A 22167-nucleotide genomic window follows, 5' to 3' on the forward strand; every position below is an offset into this window, starting at 1 on the left:
ATCAGTAACACATGCAGCATCCCTGCCAGCAGTTCCAAGAGACAGGCCAGCAACTACTAGATCAGCATGATTAACACACCATCCTTTCAGTCCTAGGCCCTGCCTATACTAAGGAAATTGTGAAATACTCAATAACATAGCCAGTACTTGTGTGGCTCCACAAATGCTTGGTTCACTGGGGAGTCCAATATAGATTGACCAAGTCAAGCAGTATCCGCATACACAGAACTAAACAGCATTTTCACCATCATCTGATCCAACCCTCTGCTGTTGCTGGCAGCCAGGCAAAACATAACAGTATTGTGCAGAGATACTAAGGCTAGCTCTAGGATTAATGCAGCTGTATTAACTGGGCCAATTAAAAGTACGCTTTTTTGCCTTCCTTTGGATACAATCCTCATGTAACCATCCTGGGTTTAATAGGTATCCCTGCATAGTCACACATTTCATTATACAAACATAACTTTAGTATTTTAAAGCTCCATTTTCAAAGTAGCCTATTAGTCAGTAGCCTTACTCCTTACTGTTTCTCCAAAAGCACAATCCTCTTGTCTGTTAGACACCTCACAGTCCGATTTCTGGCCTAATACAACCATGAATGGTTTACACTAATCTGTTCTCACTCCAGTTTGGTCTCTAAGTTTGAACAGCCATTAGCTCCCATTCTTACTTGCTTTCTCCAGCACTTGTGAAAAGAAATCAAATTCAGATTTTGCTGATCTCTGGTGATCGCTGGTGATCACAAACACCAATTCTTTCCCATTTTCTGTTTTTTAACTCAGGAGCTCCCGGCTGTCGGCATAAACTCTTGTTACCAATCTTCTAAGCACCTTAACTTGCATTCTGTACCTCTCAAAATTTAAATCTTTTTCTATTAATTCTGTCCTCAAGGCCATCTATTTTTTTCTTGCTTGATATCCCAATATTGATCCATATCACCTGTAGTGTCAATATCTGCATTTGTGTAAGCAAATTTCACAAGCACATGCTTCTATTCTCTGCCCGCTTGCCACCCCCATCCCCCCGTCCCAATCCTGCAATAATTCACCGGGTGTATAAATGCTGCTTCTGTAGCTCAAGGGGTAGTACTGCCTCTGCTTAAAAAGAAGTGTAATTATAAAACCAGTCCAAAAACTTCAGGACTGAAAACAACTTACACTTATGTTATATAATAAAACTAAATTTTACAAAGGAAAAGTTGAAGTGGTCTTGTTTTACATGATAGCAGATTACTATTCTTCCCTCATCGCACACACCTTTTTTTTAGTGTTAAGAGAGGATAGTTAGTTTTGCACAGTGGTATCTGAAGATTGGAAGTCTCACACAATGCCCCTTCATGCTAAAATGATACACTCGCTACAAAACAATGTTGTTTTAGAAGCACAGTATTTGCATAAAAGGTTGATCTGCTGCCAGTAGGTGAAGAGCAACACTTCCAATAATTCTACCAAGATACAGTTGTCTCAGTTGTCACTCAAATTGAACAGAAACTTGAAACTGCCTGTTTTAAAGACAACATTATTTCGTATCTAGTCAAAACTCTGCAGATTTAAAAGGGACAAAGTCAACAAATTTTAAAAGTAACAGAGATTGAGGTCATGTTCTCTTGGATCTTTCATCTTTTTCGTGAACAAATTTCCAGCCTTTTTTAGTTTGGATTCCATACAAAGCACAAGACCTTTATCTGACCTTGCAGCATCATAAAACGTAGACAGGGAAGCAGGACATGGCTGGGACTACTCATTGTTCAGTTCTGAGAATTATTACCCACTGACAGGAGTCCTGCTCTTTTTCTTTCTTCTAATCGCAAATCAAATTCCCATTAAAAACAAAGAAATATTTGTTGTTTACAGGAAAACTCACTAAATGAACATCTGCTTTTTCTATAGACAAGTTACATATGCTTCCTTAGAGATGAATATCAGATTTTCTGTTAACACATGATTTCTGACATCAGCTTGTTGTACACCTTGGCTGTTCATCACACACGCTTTTTCAATTATGTTCAGTTTTGTCCCAATTCTGTAACTTGTATAGCTCAGCTTTAACAACAAAAAGCCCTACAGCCAGTACAGGAAGCAAGATTAAAGAGAAGCTTGTTCTGGTGACAAAATTATGCAGGCTAGGAGGAACAAGAATCCATCATCTATGCAGCACTCTTACCCTTCTACGCAGTCTGTCCCTTTCTTCACGAATAGCATTCATGGTGGCCTTGGTCCTGTTGAGCTCCTCCTCTTTGCTACACAGCATGGCTGTGAGGCTCTCATTCTCTTCCCGCAAGCCAGCTAGCTCCTTTTCCCATCGAGATCTCTCTTCAGATAGATTTGGATAAAGCTCACGTCCCAGCACACCCTCAATCTCTTCCACGGTCTGCAAAAATACAGTCATCAAAAAACAGAAAGAGGCAGAGAAAGATGATTGAACAGGAGTAATGGTACACAGGACAGAAGTGTGTAACAGGCAACTATATATACTTGCATGTACACACCCAGCCCCACAACACCATCAGTTTGCTCTTTTGTTTGATAAGTAATGTCAAACAACTCTATTGCTTATTTTGTTTGATAGTTTGACCATTTTCTTAAAGTATTTCATACTGACCAACAGCAAAGCAGACGGATGTTTTACATGCAAATAAAACATGTCACCCACGAGTGACTGAAGTCCTAGTAGTTTCACCTCAGAACACTTTAAAGCAAATTAATGACTCCTTGTCATGGGTGAGCACAGTGTTTGTTGTTTCCCTGCCTCAGTAACAGGGCAGAAAAGTAGAAGCCTGTGAATGTGCATGGCATGGGGCCTTTTTTGGTTTTAGGCCAACTCTGCAAAAGGGCAAGGAAAAGAGTGGGACAGTAAAAAAAACAGGACTCTTCTTTCCCATGTTCCTGAACATGTTTTCCTCGAGGTGACAGAGAGATGAAAGAAATAGAACTCTCTTTGGCTAGGCTTACGTTATACCAGAAGACATTACAGCCTTTGTAGTGGTTAAAAAAAGCTGGGTTCCTCTGGGACATATAATGCCATTCAGCATTTCCTGCCCCATCCCCTTGCTCAGAACTGTGCCTGGTAGGCACCATTCAGCACAAAGGATATTCAGCAACTTCCACTGGGTGAAACTAAATACACACACACCCCACCAGCAAGGTAATATTGCCATGCCTGAACTTACCTACCGTCAGACTGGTCATTCAACATGTTGAAACACAGCATTAACGCTCAATGTGCCAGGTAACTACGTGCAGTTCTGATTCTACTACACAGCGTATGCTGTGCCTGTATCAATTTTTTTCAATTATGGAAGACCTTTGCAACATGCAAAACCCCTCCAGATGTTGCTTATAAGCTTTTGAATCTCTCTGAAGGCAGTCTGCATTAAAATGGTAGGAAAACGACCGGCCTGGCTGAATGGGGAGCTTTTGCTAGGACTCAAGGAAAAAAAAAGGAGAGTTTATCATCTCTGGAGGAAAGGGTGAGCAACTTGGGAGGAGTACAGGGATCTTTTTAGATCATACAGAGGGAAAATTAGAAAGGCAAAAGCTCAGCTAGAACTAAATCTGGCCACTATCATAAAGGACAACAAAAAACGTTTTTACAAATATGTTAACAGTAAAAAGAATCCCAAGGAGAATATCTTTCCTTTAATGGATACAGAAAGGAACATAGCAACCAGTGATGAGGAAAAGGCCGAGGTACTTAATGCCTTCTTTGCCTCAGTCTTTAGCAGTGAGTCCAGTTATCCCCAGGGTACTCCACCCCTTGAGCTGGAAGGTAAGGATGAAGAGCATAACATACCCCCCCTTAATCCAGGAGGAAATAGTTAGGGACCTACTACGCCATCTGGACACTCAGAAATCTATGGGACCTGATGGGATCCATCCAAGAGTAGTGAGGGAACGGGCAGAGGTCCTTGCCAAGCCACTCTCTATCATCTATCAGCGTTCCTGGTCAACGGGGGAGGTCCCAGAGGACTGGAGGCTTGCCAATGTGACACCCATTTACAAGACGGGTCGGAGGGAGGATCCGGGGAACTACAGGCCTCTCAGCCTGACCTTGGTACCGGGGAAGATTATGGAACGGTTTGTCTTGAGAGCACTCGCACGGCAAGTCCAGGATAAGAAGGGGATCAGGCCCCGTCAGCATGGGTTTACGAAAGGCAGGTCCTGCTTGACCAACCTGATCTCCTTCTGTGACCAGGTGGATGAGGGAAAGGCTGTGGATGTTATCTACCTTGACTTCAGCAAGGCCTTTGACCCTGTCTCTCACGGCATACTCCTTGAGAAGCTGGCGTCTCGTGGCCTGGATAAGTGTACTCTTCACTGGGTGAAAAACTGGCTGGATGGCCGAGCCCAGAGCCCAGAGGGTTGTGGTGAATGGGGTGAAATCCAGTTGGCGGCGGGTCACAAGTGGTGTTCCCCAGGGCTCGGTGTTGGGCCCCATTCTGTTTAATAACTTTGTTGATGATTTGGATGAGGGGATGGAGTGCACCCTCAGCAAGTTTGCAGACGACGCCAAGCTGGGAGGCAGGGTCGATCTGCTGGAGGGTAGGGAAGGCTCTACAGAGGGATCTGGACAGGCTGGATCGATGGGCTGAGGCCAGTCGTATGAAGCTCAACGAGGCCAAGTGCCGGGTCCTGCACTTGGGTCACGGCAACCCCATGCAGCGCTACAGGCTTGGGGAAGAGTGGCTGGAAAGCTGCCCGGCAGAGAAAGACCTGGGGGTGCTGGTTGACAGCCGGCTGAATATGAGCCAGCAGTGTGCCCAGGTGGCCAAGGGGGCCAACGGCATCCTGGCCTGTATCAGAAATAGTGTGGCCAGCAGGAGCAGGGCGGTGATCGCCCCCCTGTACTGGGCACTGGTGAGGCCGCACCTCGAGTGCTGTGTTCAGTTTTGGGCCCCTCACTACAAGAAAGACACTCAGGTGCTGGAGCGTGTCCAGAGGAGGGCAACCAAGTTGGTGAGGGGCCCGGAGCACAAGTCTTATGAGGAGCGGCTGAGGGAACTGGGGCTCTTTAGTTTGGAGAAGAGGAGGCTGAGGGGAGACCTTATCGCTCTCTACAACTACCTGAAAGGGGGTTGTAGTGAGGTGGGTGCTGGTCTCTTCTGTCAGGTGGCTGGAGATAGGACAAGAGGAAATGGCCTCAAGCTGAGGCAAGGGAGATTTAGGTTGGATATTAGGAAAATTTTTTTTACTGAGAGGGTTGTCAAACATTGGAATGGGCTGCCCAGGGAAGCGGTTGAGTCACCGTCCCTGGAGATATTCAAAAAGCGAGTGGACGGGGTACTTCAGGACATGGTTTAGTGGGCATGGTTAATGGTTGGACTCGATGATCTTTCCAACCTAAATGATTCTATGATTCTATGAAGAAACATGGGAAATAAGTGAATATATGATATAACTAGCAACCTAGAAAGTTTCGTTTCATTGGATAATCCAAGAACAAGTTATAGCTGAAGCCTATATTTTTAAGTTTAATATGGAAGATAAATAACATGTACCAAAGTTAAAAATAGTCTGCTTAGTTGTATTATTGAAAAGGACTTATTTTTTATATGTAACAAAAATTACTAACTGAAGTTTAGCTCCTTAATTTGGGAGACACTAAAAGAACCAACCAGAGTACTGCTGAAAATGACAAACCAAACTGAAATCACAACTCCACTTTTTTTCTGCAAGAAATCTTCCCACTGTCTGACACTGATGTGTCAGTGAAATTTTATTGTATGTCTATTATAATGGAAAGTTGGTTATTTACTGTTATCAATTGATTAATCTTAAAGAATAAATCTTGGCTACAGCAAGACTCCTTAGTGAGGAGGAAAAGACAGTCATACAAAAGGAAAAAAACTATTTTTAACAACTAGTTTAAGACACCTCTATGGAAAAAGCAGGGACAAAACTTTTGCAGTCAGGTTCAGTTTGTCCTTTTAAATTTTATTTCATGTCTCTCTTGCATAAAACTGCCATACATTTAGAGTCATAAATATAAAACTCCATTGACAGAGTATCTACAGTATAATTCTGCTTACATATTTGGTAGTAAGCTTAAATTACTTTTCTAAATGAGCAATGCCTTGCAACATCTCTGTAAGATGAAAGAAGCTGCAGCTCTCCCTTACATTAGTTTCACTTGGACCTATAGGTCTCAAACTATGACAAGGTAAGTTATTTCAACACAACGTGAGGATGAGTTCAAGTTCTGAATAAGCACAGGGTGGTTAATCTTACAACGTGAAGAAAAGCTCTGTAATGGCAGGAGCATTCTTTCTTGATGATGCTAGCTTTATTTTAAACCGTCCCTCTTTGCTGCTGTCTTCTCTCCCTTCTTCCCCCAAACATCCTCTCCTCTTTCACGCACTTCCCCTGCTGTTCCTCGCCCCTCTAATGCCAAGTTCTGCTGCTGCCTCCTTCCTCCCCATACTCCTAGTGTTGCTGTTTTTCCAACGCCTCCCTTTCCCAAGCCTCTTCTCCTCCTCAGAGCCTCCTGGAGCACCACTGAAAGAGGAAGGGCTGTCATGAGGAAGCAGCGGCAGTGGCTCAACACCAAGGAAGTATCTTCAGACAGAGAGGCTGCTGCTCTTTTTCCAGACTCCATTGCTACCGTTTGCACACACAACTACAAAGTTCAGGCAGTGACAGCATCAGTATGCTCTACAGTTGTACTAAGGGCTGCCCTACAGCCCTTAAAGCTGAGGGACCTTTCTGCTTGCTTGTATGCTCCTTCATTTTGATGTGATCAGTATCATTTTTCTAACTGAACTATTACCACAATTCTCCAGTTTGATGACCAACATACTACCATCCTCCATGGTAAATAAAACATAAATATTGTACATGGATATATCTATGTAAACTACCAGGTTGTTTATTTTTCTTCAAAGCAGTATTACAGAGCAGTTTTATCTGGCATGCTGCTGTACAGCAGATAAATTCAGGTATAATTTCATGGATTACTGGATTGAATTACAATGTAATGTTCTGAGCACAGGGCAGGATGTCATATCATGGTAATTCCAGTCTTGTCTCTGACACTGCCATCAGTACTCTCTGCCTTAGTTTCCTTTCAAGAGGAGTTGTGTTACAGACATGGTATTAGATTAAATCGGCAAGTGTCAGGTTTAAAAGAAGCAAAAACCAGCACTTTTTCACAAGGCATAACTCAACGGTAGAGTTTATTCCTAATAGAATTTATGGAGGCCAAAAATTTAGACAGTTAAAAAACACATTAGATATAAACACGTAAGAAAATTCCACCCATGACTATTAAACACAAAGCCATCATCTCTGGCTCAAGAAGTTCCTAAACCCACCTTGCCAGAAGCATTTTTGAAGGAGGCAGAAGAAGGACATACTATGCATGCCCTTTTTGATGCAGTCTTTCTGTTGGCATCTGCCACTAGACAGATGGACTTTTGGTCTGACCCAGTGCAACTGTTTTCATGTTCTAAATGGTTCATGTTTGGAAATATTTACATCTTTTTTTAATTGGTAGAGTTTTAGTAGTAGGTATCTGTTACTGATAGTTATTTACTCTTCAAAATACATGAAACATTAACCAGCCTACTCAACAGAAATTTTCTTAAACAAAGGATAGTTTTGTAACTGTTCAGTTATCAGACAATCTGATAAATGTCATTTCAAGGTCTTTTCATTCTTTGTGGGACAGAAACAACTGAGCTAGCTAGGGTCACTTGACCTGTATAAAAGAAGCAAAAAAAAAAAAAATTACCAGCAACAGCATTAAAAGAAACCCACTAAAATTTAACCATTGAAGCAGAAGGATTCAAAACATTTAAATGCATTAGTTCATCGGTGAAGAAAAAAGCCAACACTCAAAGCAAAAGACAGTCAGAATTTCAGGCTTCTGTTCGTGATTCTACCTGTTTTAAAAATCTCTCAGTTCTCTGTCTGAGTAAACAGGAAAGCAGAAATGACCTGCAGCCATGGGTGGAAATGTGGAGAGGGGCTCCATGTGTAGATTTTGTTATATTAAACACATTGATGACACGCTTCCCTAGCACATAACTGGAGCATCTCAGAGATTCATATCTTCCTGAAAGGTTAATAACCTTTGCATGCTATCACTTGTCAAACACAAACAATCCCAGGCTCTACAGCACAGGCACTGGAGAAAAGGTTTCCCCAAAAATGGCTACACATGTAGAGATCACCTGAAAATAAAAGGCCTGCATTTCTGAACCAGGAAGAAGCTGCTGACAGTTACTTGTCATTATAAAGTTGGACTGTAGTTCATTTGAATCAACAGTAAATAATGGGGTTAAAATAAAAAGCTTTAGAATTAAGCTTGTGGCAGCTATTTTGACATTTTATTGAATCCACCTCCTTCAGAGGTTCTCACCTCACCTCACTTCAGAGACCTCTGTAGACCTCACACAGACCAATCTCTACCTGTTTTCCAGGATCTACAATCTCTCTCTTGGTGAATACTGACTTCTGAGAACACTTAACCCTAAAACTCCAGATAATACTGGGTAACATTCAAAGTATTGATCCTAATCCTCCAACACACTCAAATAAACTGCTTCAAGACCGTTCCCAAGAACCCAGAAGTCAGTCTGTCTCTCCCTCAAATATACCTACATTCTTCAAACTACTCCTCAACATTAATTTCTTTATAGGCCATTATATTCCTCGGGCACAACCAGGCACAGAGGGGACCATTCCCAAAGGGCTAAGCTGTCTAGAATGGTCACAGACCTCCCCACTTCAAGAGCAAACTGTCAATATATTTGTTCTTATGTAAATGAGTCAGTGACACTTCTCCATCTGACGCAAAAAACTTGTTCAGCTCTTTCCCTGTATATAGTAAGAGACTCTACGGTTCCGTCGCTTTCAGGTTCTGAATTGCAATCCCTTCATCACATGTGCTACCTGGCATCCCTCTTCTTGTTCTGTTACACACTCAATAAAACCAAGACATACAAGTATCAGCTGAATTACCTGTTCATGTGTCTGGCTTCTCTCATTAGAATTAATATACCCCATATGTTTTGTGTTAAATACTAGCTTCGTATTTTAACACAGCAAAGGCACAACTTAGGCATAATACATGGCATTTTATCTTCAAATTTCAGCGAGTATTACATATTGTAATTTTTGTACATGTTTATACAAAATGTACATTTTTGTACATTATTGTAACATTTTCTGTTACTGCTCAATGACTAGCTGTGTGACCTTGGGCAAGGGACAACTTGTTTGCTGGATAACCTGCAGAAAGTAAATTAACTGCTGAGTGTCCTCATTTCTCTTATCTCTGCAATAAGCGTAAGACAAATACATTTCTGATTTGAGATCAAAAGTCTGTTAGTAGCTCCTCCTGTGCCTTGGAGAATTCAGTGTAAAACAGGCATATTACTGCCTACCCAACACATCCCATGAGCTGGGGTTGATTTCAGTGAAGTACTCTGACACCTTTGGAAGTAAGGTGCTATTAGTACAGAATGCTATCAGGTGTCTCAGGCAATGTACATGCTGCATTTAGAGCCTAATGTTACTGTTACCTTAATGGCTAAATCACAGTGTTCACTGGCGGTAGTGAGTTGTTCAATATGTCTATCCACTTCTGCGACCGATAAACTGCAGCTGCTTTTCTTCCTCCCGCAGACAACATTTTCCAGACCTGTCAGCACTCTTTGCAGTTCTGAATTCAAGTCACTACAGTTATCTAAAAGAAAGCAAAACAAAACAAAACAAAATAAAACAAATATCGCAACAATTAGCGACTCAGTGAAAAAACAAACTCTAATCCAGGAAGTGCCTGCTGCAGAACAGCTAGGACCGATACCGTTCAAGGAATGTCCTTGCAATCTGCCGCTTTTTCCTCACCAACTGATAGGCTTAAATACCATAACCACATCAACTGAAATCACGAATTATCTCCCATCTGACAAATAACACTCCCCCTACTTATTTGAAGTGTTCATTTTTTCTTCAAAAAACTCTCTTTTCTGAAGGACATTTTAAGACACCACATGCTCACATACTCTGCCATTTCTTTTTTGTTATTCTTTTTGCCATTCAGCAGCTACTATCCTGATTTTATTACCCTCAGAGGGTTTTCTCTGTGTATTCAACATTTTTTCTGCCTGGTATATTCATTGACATCACGATTTGACATTTCTCAGAAGAATTTCTGTGGTTGTACTTAGGCACTGCTTGATTTAAAAAAGAACTGGTGTTTACAGAAATAATCCCTACTGACTATCTCAGCACCTATGTTTCATTTTTATAATTATTTCTTCTTCAAATGCAACTGCAGAAAAGGAATCATAAAAGCACACCTTGTTCTTTGCTATGTTACATAGTAGAAACATATTAGCACTACATGCAACAACACTAATTATAAAATGCAGGAGGGAATCACTTTCTTTTCTGTCTTTAGGCAAAGCTCTTCTAGTGCCTTTGGCACCACCACAGCGTCCTCCTTTTCTGTGAAAACAAGTGGGTCTCAGTACCCTGCTAGCTCACTTCATAAATTATTTTCATTTTTCTTAGGCTCACATCTGGCAATAGACAGTGGCAGTTCCTAAGGCAGAGACATGGTAGAATTCACTCTTGTGCTGTCTCTCAGATGTGCTAGTTAGTATTTCTGGCTTACTAGTTAACAATTTGCTGTAACTACCAACGGTACAGCACACAAGCGGTGCACTATGATACAGCAGTGTGCAGGCAGTTCCTATACCTTACTAAAAACAGTGGCAAGCATTCTTGCTGGAGGGTGTTATTTCTATACTACTCCTGCAAGTGTTTCACCATGGTCAGAATTCCCTAGTAGCCTGCTGGCTGTGGTTCTTACAGGGGACTAAAGTAGCGGGCATTGAACTGTGTCTGAAATTTAATCAACATGAGACACTGTGCAACAGAGGACTGAGAGTGGTTGGATGAAGGGATGAGATGATCAGAAAGTAAAAAACTGTAAACTCATTACAACAAATCTAACTCCACAGCCTAGCACACATAAACATGAACCTATTGCTGACTAAAAAGAAGAGTTTAAAATGATGTCACAATATTGTATGAAAAATGTGAATGGGCAACACATACAAAACTTTACTCTTGAAGTCATATTCACTAGTTCTTGACTAGCAGCCACCCATCTGTTGTAATAATAGCAAAAATCCCTTTATAATAACAACTCACTTATGACCAGCATATACCACGCAGGACGCTTAATTGTAAAAACCTCTATTTTGTTTGCTTGAATTTGTTTGTTTCCATAACATCTTCTATAACAGACATTTTGTCTATTTAAACAATCTTCATGGACCTTGTATGCTGAGTTTTGTTCCTACAATAACATTTTCCCCAGAAAATAAGGGTTTTCAACAATGAGAACCCCACTTCTCACAGAAAACCAGTACAACCCAATCACAAGCTCTGCAAGACGTACTGGAGAGCATTCATAGTTTTATCTCTTGGTGTTTTATTTCCTGTAGCAATGGAGCAGCATATCCACATGCATTAGTGTATCATGACATATTACTGTTTTTAGTAAGTCACTGATGCTCATTCCATTAGGGCAATAACCAAGGTCATGCACATGGTTATTAAGTCATAATTTTTTATCCTTACATACCTTTATCTAGAAGGATAAAAAAATACATACATATTTGTGTATATATACATGTGTGCATAGACACACACACACATATATACACAAAAGGATTTATTTTCACAGGAATATGGAAACAAAACCCAAAAGGACAGAGTCTATGTATAGAAGAAAAACATGGAAAAAAAAGGCAAGAATCCCGGGAGTTAACATTCTTATTTTGTCCATTGCTATATTTCATTTTATTGCCATGTTTCCCACTGTTAGCAGAAACTTAAATGGATAACTTGCTGTTAATATACACAAACCCTGCTTCAGCTCCACTCCATGAAGAACAAAATCAAAGGCCTAGTCCCCAAATAAATGCTGAAAAGTAAATTAGTTTGAAATTTTTTTGTCAAAAGAAAGGAAAAAAAAAAAAGGAAAGAAAATTAAAGGAAAAAGAAGTCCTCATGTTAGAATCTGTTCAAGTAGGAACTTAATAATAAGCATTAACTTTTGACAGCAAAACCACTCATTTTTTAAGAATATAAAAACCTCTACTTAAAATATCTTGACTCCATGCAATATTTTGTTAAGAATACTTTGAATTCCGTATGTTAAAACACTTTGCGATTACATTATTATTAATATTATTCTACCAATGTTTCTAGAAATTAAAGACACTGAAATACAAATGTGCTGTGGCAGGTCTTGCATTTATAAACAAATACAGCTCCAGAGCTGGTGTATTCATTTCAATTTAAGAAATCATAAAGAAAATCTCTTTTATACAGTTGCTTACAATAACAACATGTTTTCTAAATTATTAAACTCCACTCGAGGGCAATGAATACTATGCCCAAAAGTCAGCCTGCTCTCAGGTCCATTCCTCTGAAAGGCACTGTCCTGGAAAAAGCAGCAGAAAGTTCTCAATAATGAAGTGCACTGCTCCAAACAAGTGGAAAATGTTTTAATACAGTTTCTTATGTATGGTAGCAAATATTGCATGTTGCACTATAACCATCAAAGCCTCATGTAGAGGTAGCAGCTTAATACTTAAGGATCACAAGTTCTGCAACAGGGCTTAAGACTGCTATTTCAACGATTTCCTGAAACAGTGCTCATGTACGGTATCACCCGAAGAAGCTCCCAGGCACCCAGCTAGTTTACCTAGGGAAGAAAATGGAGACCAACTATTTGGTTTTAAATATAAATTAAGAGAAATAGTATTCTGAAGAGAATTCTGAAAATAAGTCATAGTGAGGATTACACCAGACTTGTGTTCATCTACAGGTATGGTCCTCAGCTACCGTGCCCAAACACCTAAAACATTATCATACTGAAGGCCTAGTATCTGCTCATGCTTATGTTGCAAACTTTATGGAGTTAATTATTCCATACTTGGAGGTTCTTCAAATGATCAGTAACTGTGCTTGAATGACAAAATGGATGGAATTCTGAAAGAAAGATGCTTGCCCTCTTAGTTCTTAATCAGAAAAAACTAGTTACAGACTGTCTGCAGGTGCTCCCTACTTGCACTGTATTTGAACGTCTTGTGTCAGATTTATTCTTGTCTAAATCCATTTTGGTAAGCTATTCCACACTTATAAAATGCTCTCAATTTTCAAAAAGTGCAGACATCCTTTATAGTTAGGCTGTAAAAGAACTGGACAGACAGTTCCATTCCCCATGCTTTCTCCCTCAACTTTTACTCTGTCTGCAATTCTTTTCTAGAGTTAGACTACTTTATAGGCACATGTAAGGTATGTGCACAGCTTTTTTCTCCCTCTTCTTTCCCAAAAGTAATGAGCTCTCCTGAACAATCATTCCATTTTAGATTCCATAACTATTCTACATCAAGGCAGAGAGGTTACTTTACATCTAAGTTCATAGTCATGGGGAAGTTAAGCATTTGTTGTCATTAACACAGCCTAGATTCATTTATTTCCTCACCAAACATTTGGATTTGCATTTCAAAGGCTATGATGCCTTTCTGCTGCGAGAAGGCATCACGTCTACTAAGAAGCATAACTCACCCATGTCTGCAGTGACCATGGTGGATTGATTCTCTGGTACCGAAACAGAATTCTGGTCCATGCTGCGTGAGTCTTCGTTAACCTCATGCTGGCTGTGGCTGAGCTCTGACCGCAGCTCTGAATACTCATCTTCCTCCCTGGGGGAGAGAGGGAGAGCAAAGGCAGAAATAAAATCCTCTGAGGAAATACGTATCTCTGTGACACTTACTTCAGACCTGTAAGCTGAGCCACAGGATACAATCCACACAAGTGCAAGTGTTCTGCCCCACTAGCGGAGAAGGGTTTATACCCTTCACGGCAAAGCAACTGTGCTATGCCCACTTGCAGCAGCCAGTGCCTGGTTTCCACTTCTTTATTCCCAAGTTCACTGTTACTCCAGACCACTGTACAAGGAAACAATGGGTGGAACTGAGTGCAAGCAAGGATGTGTGCAAGAAGGACATACAAGGCTTTGCAGTAACTCTCCAACCAATTCTTAATCAGCACAAGTGGTTTTTTATCCCAAAGTGGATTAGCAACAACTGATTTTGGTCTCCTTCTCAGTTTCAGGATGCCACTGGCTTGTGTGCAAAGCAAGCGTGCACACACACATCCCTGCATATGTGTATCAAAATGTTCTTGGGGACAGGTAAGTTTTTCATCTTCTCTTCTCAAAAGGAAGCGAACAGATAAATGAGTATGGTGCTGAACTGTTGGAGTTACTGGAAAATAAAAAGCCTCAATTACCTAGGTTTTAACTTATTTGTCAAGCTGGTTCTACTAAAATAATTGAGGACAAGGAATACTTTAGCTAAAGCTAAGGAGCTTAAAAAATTAGGGCTTTTCCCTCCTGTCTCCACACAAAGAGTTCAAAGCACTGGGAAAGAAGATAAGTAAATGAATAATAGCTTTGCCTAAGAGCATTTGTAAACATTTTTTCTTTTGATCCACTTGCTGATTCGACTCAGGATTTTTTTTTTTTTTTTTACTTCCATAGTGACTGTTTTGACATTACAGTATATATTTTACAAATGAGAAAAATGCCAGCTTATCCAGGTGCAGAGCCACTCTGATAAGTAAGCAAACAGCCATCATTTTGTTACACACTAAATCAGAGATTCATTTTGCTGCACATTCAGCAGAAAAGTGTGAGAATGGAACCATCTGGATTTGGAAACAATAAGAAATAGCAAAGAGCTATCTGGGGATCTGCATCTGGGAGGGGCACCTGTAAAGTCAAGTCTGCTGTGTGTAAGCTACATGGTGATGAGTGTTTCTCGCAGAAATATTGCAGGGTTTAGCCTGGAGGTGTGTCTGGATTTGCCAGGCAAAATAGGAGAGAAGATGGCCCATACACACAGGGAACAATGACAGAAGTAAAGTCTGCTCCCAAAGTAGCAGAGGTGACAATTTATCAACCAGGCCAACTCAAAAAAGGAATTTCAGCTTGCTTGCCAAGCAGGGTTTCCCAAGGTACTGAGATGTAATCTACAAGAACTATTATGCTCTCTTACCCCTTACATTTGCTTCAGTGCAAAGAAAGTCTGACTTTATCAGAAGCACTTAGTGACTATTATTAAACAAAAAATGCAGGTCAGCTGGTTAAAATTGAGATTTAGATCAAAGAAAGGTCTTTAAGGTACCATGCAATACATGTTTAAGAAAGTGTGAGAACTAAATCATGAACAGCAGGAATTAAAACAGTGTAGTGAAGACACATAAGCATGAGTTAATATTCCATGAACTCATTTACTATTAGCCACAGCACAAGCCAGTAGTAATTAGCTTTAGACAAAAACAATTACCAAGTATTCAAACAGTTGCATGTTTTTGATCTGAAGGTAATTCATTTTTACATTGATGAAACAATTAGTCCCACATTTTTAAGATGTGAATTACCTCTACAAATGTACAAGAGGCTGTATTGATCATAAAACAATGCCACACAATAATAATTTCTCACCACTTCTTTTTTGGCTCTTGTTGTATAGATTTTCTGTTTAAAATCCAACACAGCTTCATCTAGCTAGTACTAGTGCTGTTTTTTCAGTTTAAGCACCCTCAGTATCTTGGGGCAGTTGAAAAGTATGTCATACGGCAGGACTTACACCCTTCTGATGGCTCAAGCCAGAAGTCAGTTTCTGAATAAACTAATGCTTCTAAGACCCAACCAGAGAGATCAGAAATCCATTTCTGGTAAAGCGACAGCCAGGTCAATCGGTTTCTCCACCACCAGCCTGATGGGGAGCAGACTGAGGGCTAAAAACACAAGGGGGAATTTGAGGGGAGTGGTGCACCACAAATATGAATTCTGCCTTTAAAACTGAAGCTGGCAGTAACAGAAGTTGCTGTTTGAGACTCCCCCTTCCCTAAAACAGAAGAGTCCTCCAGTGGCACTGTAAATGCAAGGCGCTCAACAGCTGACGATGACTAGCCACGGAACTCCTCCCACACCACCCAAAAGGAGGAGCCATTAAAACTTTCTTGTTGCTGCCATCACCTAGGGCCTTGCTGGAGAAAGCATGTATTTGTTCTCCTATTCCAGTTGCTGGAATGTCATGATGAGTTGGAAGCAATTAAGATGCAGATCAAGCTGTTCTAAACACAGACCTGCCTGGGATCAATGCCGGAGCAAAAAAGTGTGTTTTACAGCTATGTCTGCACTTAATGCTTTCCTCATGTTCGGGTGCAACTGAGAGGATCACAACTGCTGCACAGACACTGAGAAAAACTTGATTAAGTAGTGAGCAAAACGGCGTACTTTCAGCATCCTTTCACACCGCTGACGAGTTCTGCCAGGACGCTGGCAAGGTGCACATTCTCTTCATGGCTGCAAACAGTGCCTAGTTTCACACTTCAGGTGCCAGCAGTTTTTCAACAATCATTTTACTTGAACAGGGATTTTTCAAGCATTCTAAGCCCCTCAGATAGAAAATACTACAGGTGTTATGCGCACTGCAACCCAGAGATTGACTGCTCCCCGTGTATACACACTTCAGGTCCCTCTGAACTACTTCACCTGTTAACAAATAATGACACACTTGAGACAACATGGGAATTAATCACTGAAGGCGTGTGGGGCTGGGTATTGTATGCTGAAGCCAATGCTATCACACCCACACTGCCATTTCAATTGAATCCAAGTAGCTTCCACCTGGCAAATATTTAGAAGCTAGAATCAGACCTCCAGGTCATTGTGAAAATATAAGTGCCATGTGTTGTTTCTTGTGATGCTGTAGTCTATTCACTCTCCTTCCACATTAACTCCAACACAACCTACTTTCTGAATGTATTTCAGAATAAAAGCTTTAAGTCTGAACAAATGGTTTTACAACAATGGGTTACAAGCTTCTTGACAACTGTTTCAAATAATCCTTAGCAGGCACCAATATTCAACAGAGTATATTTCTGTTTGGTATTGTTAAAGTTGCCTACTATTTTTAGAGATGCACAAATGTACCCAAACAGCCACTGGTTTAGAACTAAAAGCTATTTGATCTCTTCCTTTTTCCTTTTGCTGAACCTCAATTCAACAGATATCTAAGAAAGACTGTCAGTCATAGGCCAAAGTTGTTTTTGCGCAGCCAAGATACAGATGATTTTGCCAGCCAAAGACATGATTAAGAAAAAGAGTTGAGTTTGAATGAATCTAAGGCAATACTAGTAACTTCTGAAGTCAGGAATATTCACCTTTAACCTAGACGTAATTCCCTTTTAGTACACTACTGTGTAATCTGTAAATCCTTTCCGCGCTTCAGAGTTATCAGTTGTATCCTTTATGTCCAAGTATTTACAATATGACTCTACAACTGGGAAGATCCATTTGATTGGCTTTGCTGTCTTCTAAGTTGTACCTACTTGGGGAGAAAATGGGAGTAGGCATACACCTTCTTAAAGGACAGAGAACCTTTGCAATGCAAAAAAAAAAATCTCTCTTCTACAAATTGAAACAGCAGAAGTAGGGGTAACGATGCCACCGGCATCCATTCGACATGCTACCAGGAACCCCAAGCTAGCATTGCTCAGTGAAAGCTGTTCACTCTGCAAGAAGCTGACAAAATGTGCTCTGCATCATAGGCTCTTCTGCCCAACAGTCTTGAAGAGTTTGATGAAAGCCTGTGACTTGACTTTTATAACGAATTTAAGCAAAATACTAGCCACCTCCTCCCACTCTCTCCCTAATAATGTAGACAAGAACAGTGAGACACTGTCACACAATTACAATTTTCCAAGAAAAAAAACAAAGCCAAGGTTTATGTTTCCAGACTGCTCAAATAAAAAAAGCATCCTTATCCTAGTGGACCACTGCTTTAGTGGTTTTTTGCTCCCAAATTGCTACCTTCTTCAGCTGGTAGTGGGTAAATTCTGCACTGTCACACATGAAGAACTAGGCAAGCAAGAGGCTTGTCTACTTGCGCAGTATGAATATAGGCAGCTCTCTTTTTACCCTTAGTATCAAATCAGTCACAGCTGTATTTCAGGGGGTTTTTTTGGTGAGGTTGGGCTTCCAAACCAGCTGGGCTGTCCAGAGCAGCAGCAGGAGGGAGATGAGACAACTGCAGATGAATGTTGGCTTGCTCCCACAACCACGGTGACCTCATTTTCCTTAGGGAATACTGGAAGAACGTAGCACAAGAGCAGCAGCTAACTTCAGGTGGCCACACACATGGAACTTGTTGTACCCAAGAAATGGCTAGCAAACCTGGAACAACCCTAGAAACTTCTAAAAATACTCCTGTAAGATTACTAAGATCAGGGTATCAGATATACCTGGGAAGAGGCACAGACATTGGCATGTGACTTAAGCTCTCTTCCTAGAGCTGGCATTAGTAAACCACATGAGCAAAAGCCATTACACTTCAAGCTGTGTAAAACCCCTGACACTGCAAGGGCAAAAAAAAAAAAAAAAACCATCAAAAAACAAAGAAAGAAAAATTCTCGGAATGGAGAACATTAACTAGCTTAAACAGCCTGCCAACACTCCTCAGACTGTTGCAATACCTTACTCAGATTTAACCGCTCTTTCTGCTTACTTTCTGCCCTACTTTCTGAGGGTACTACTCACATTCAAACAAAGAGCTACAAATTTAAAGATAATACAGCTCAAGGAGGATAGTCAAATACCCTCCATGAAACTCCAGTTTCTTCTAATTGTTTCCAGAATATTTTTGGGTTTTGGAAGGAACCATGAAGCATGTCATAAAGCGGCAGTACATCAAGCTACATGTTAGTTTATTTTTACAGCCTAAAAATGATACATGACAATACTGAACAATCTCCGTGTCAGCACTGGGGAAACATTTATCTGTTCTGCAATTAATGTAAACTCAGGAAAACTGTTTCCATATAGACAGCCTAAATATTGTGATAGCACAAGTAAAGCCTCCACTCAGCATTACTTGCAGGTATCCAAGAGTCAAATCAAAACTAAAATCCCTCCTGTGTTCTAGTTTAAAGGAAAGTATAAATGCTGAGGCACTAGCAGGGCTGTGCTCCCAGAATCCTTTCTCTACGGACTGTTTTGTTCCAGCTCCCAGGCTCACAGTCCCCACAGCCAAGGGTGGAGTGCTGTGAGTCACACCTGTCCCAGCGAGGACCGCAATTACACCGCCCTTGCTCCATGGGATGCAACAGCTTCTCAAGAGTGACGCAAGTAGATACCAGAGCGGATTTACAGAAAGTCACAGCAGGAAGTATCAGTTTTCCTTCTTTCAATTGTCTTTACAAACCCTATGGAATCCCTCCAATTCTACCTCTGCTTGCCGTTTTTAGGAGGACTATTACTCCTCTGTTCCCCAGACACCAAATTATTGGCCTACCAGAGAAAACACGCTATTCCAATCAATAAAGGAAATAAAATCCACTAACTTAATTAACATTTTTGTTCTTAGTAATAAAACCAGAACAAATAAAACCAGAGGAGGCATCCTAGCTGTCTGAGCAAAACAAGCTCTCACACAGTACGACCAAACAGGTGGGGCACAGCGCTGGTGCGGCACGTGTTGCAGCAGTGCTGTTCTGAAGCCTTCAGAAACCTGCATCCCCCCTGAAAGGGGCAGCCAAACTGCACTTTTCATGAGAAGCAGCATGCGCTTCCCATCAAGCTTGGTTCTTACGTCTCACTTTCCTGTGCATGCTACAGCTGACTGGTTTATGGACATGGTTGAACATTCACAGTATCCACCTGATCCCAGTATTTTGTAACTGAACACCACTTGGTGTTTACCTTGCCACAGGGACTCCAAAAACCAATTTTTATGGATTCTACGTAGTATTTTTCTTAAATGTCACAGAGTTCTTCTGCCATTCAAGAAAAAAATATCAATGCAGCTCTCATGCTTCTCAGATTTTGCTTTCAAACTAATCTTTTCAACTGGTAGAGCTTTACCAGAGAGGAGGGCGGGATGGGCTGCCAGTATCATGCTGTAAAGAAAGGTGACTTGAAAGAAGACTAATGGGAAGTTTGTCTGCAGAGGTATCAAGCAAGAGTGAACATGGCAGTCACAGGGATTTTTTCAGGTAAGTACTACCAGTTTAGAAAATACTACCTGAAAAATCTCACCATGATCATCACTAGTTATGATCATCTCAGAGATGGAAATATTTCTCTTCTTAAATAACATCAACATAATGTGGTTTTTATAGTGGTATATATGTGTGAAGACACTTTCTCTTATTTACGGTACACCAAACCTTTTTCCTTTTGTATATAAATAGTTTCATGAAAGGTTAAGTAAGTAGTTGTAACAACATTGCCTGGTGCTAGGAGAAACATTTACAAGGGAGAACAAATGAAGCAGTTATCAAAAAACCTTGCAGCTAATAGGCAAGGAAAACTGAAAATGTGCTACACGGGCAGAGCATCGTGTCAACACTACCTATGAAAGTGTGAAATCTAATTTGATGTCCTCTAGAAAATCCATAGATTCGAGTAGTTTAGTTGCATCCTCATAAGCTAAACTTTTAAGAGCTCCTCCTCATTCTAGTCCAACTTCCTCTAGGTTGAGAATGGGTAAGAGCAAGTTAGGAAAAATAAAGTGTTTTCCTGTAGTCAAATGTAAAGTTTATTTTAAGACAGTAACAAGTAATGAACTAATGTAATCCCCCAAGCTTTGCTGCTCCAAAGACAGGCAACAGCATGATTTGTACCATTGTGTTTTGTCACAAATACCAGTACAAGTAGATGGAAAACCTACTGAAATCCATTTGAGCCACATTCGTCTCCGCAAGTGACTTAGCTTAGGTGATCTATAGGATGCCACAAAATAAAGTTAAAAGCAGAGGTGCAGGCTGGATGGCTACATCTTCCTTTATCCACCATTACTATCACTCATCTGGTACCTTGGCATGTATGTTACGCTAAAGGAATATTTAGATGGCACAGTGCAGTTCTTCACAGTGCTCATTAAGCTTTGTGAAGTATGATTTTGCCATAGAGAATGTACCACTTCTGAGCCTCGGGATGATACTCTGCAGAACACATACCTTAACTATGGGCAGCTACACAATACCAGTCATAACAAGCCTAACTACCTTAAAGTCATCATCAAATTATATTTAAAGTATAATTCACACCATGTTTTGCACCATTCTTACATTGGCCCAGAATATGGAGGAAGTTGCTGTACCTTATTGTTGTTCCCTGTAGTCGATCAATTTTCTTATTTAATTCAGCAATGATACTGTGCAGCTCTGTGATTCGTTCCTCATAGCGTAGTGTTGTTCGCTCCTGCACGTCTTCATGCTCTCTCATTAGGTGGGATTGTTCACACTGAAGCAGAGAAGCAATGAACAGAAAGGGTCTTATGAATAATTGCATAGAGATCAGATATAAGGCAGAAGTGCACACTGTTAATGGTTTTCTTACTCATCAAACCAATACTGCCTTAGCAAGAGAAAAGGACAGACGCAAAATATTGACGTACACAAAGGTATGCAATTACAAGATTTTAGGAACTGAAAGACTATGCAGTGTACTTATTACTATTTTTTTCTAAAGGGCAGAAGTTGCCCTTCTTGCTTGAACAAAAAAATGCCATTTGCAACTCAAAATAGCTATAAATGTCTCATCTTTGAATCCGTGAACTTAATGATGCATCATGAATCTTCAAGGATCTTCCCAACGTGGCCTGAATTAGAACAAGTACTAAGGCAGAAACCACATTATTGTAAAGAAAAGTAACCACACTTTGAGGATACGACTTCTTCTCTAGTGTGAGTATTTGTTTTTATTAGCCTTTAAAGATAACATAACATATTTTTTATTATTTTAATCCTCTACAATAAAATGCTTATTATTTGAACAATTAAAAGGCTACACGGCTGCTTGTTTTTTATACCCATCATGAAATCCTCCTTTTTCTTTCCAATAGAATTTTAAAATCCAGCCTCTCTGGCTTACTCTTCACACCAGCAAACACGCTACTTCAATTACAGCAAACAATTACAGTCTACTGCAATTACAATGCAACAGTGCGTGCTGATTGAAGTTACGCTTGGTAGTGGCTGGAAAGAGCAAGACTCCTAACTTTTTGCTTCTGGCCCCCTGCAGGAAAACAGTCAAGCCTCCTTGCAACCACAGAATGGTATGTACTAC

General features: G+C 40.6%; 1 protein-coding gene across 1 annotated transcript in view; it reads right to left on the reverse strand.

Annotated features, from left to right (window-relative positions):
- MCC (mutated in colorectal cancers) overlaps window positions 1-22167 on the reverse strand; it is a 164293-nt gene that overhangs the window by 42745 nt on the left and 99381 nt on the right. Inside the window, exons 3-6 of the mRNA XM_010563463.1 lie at window positions 21200-21342; window positions 13593-13729; window positions 9524-9687; window positions 2164-2370 (exon numbers count right to left, since the gene is read on the reverse strand). Of these exons, the coding sequence (XP_010561765.1) occupies window positions 2164-2370; window positions 9524-9687; window positions 13593-13729; window positions 21200-21342 (651 nt within the window). The remainder of the gene's footprint in view (window positions 1-2163; window positions 2371-9523; window positions 9688-13592; window positions 13730-21199; window positions 21343-22167) is intronic.

The sequence above is a fragment of the Haliaeetus leucocephalus genome, unplaced genomic scaffold, assembly GCF_000737465.1.
Source record: "Haliaeetus leucocephalus isolate CR32 unplaced genomic scaffold, Haliaeetus_leucocephalus-4.0 Scaffold167, whole genome shotgun sequence".
Lineage (NCBI taxonomy): Eukaryota > Metazoa > Chordata > Aves > Accipitriformes > Accipitridae > Haliaeetus > Haliaeetus leucocephalus.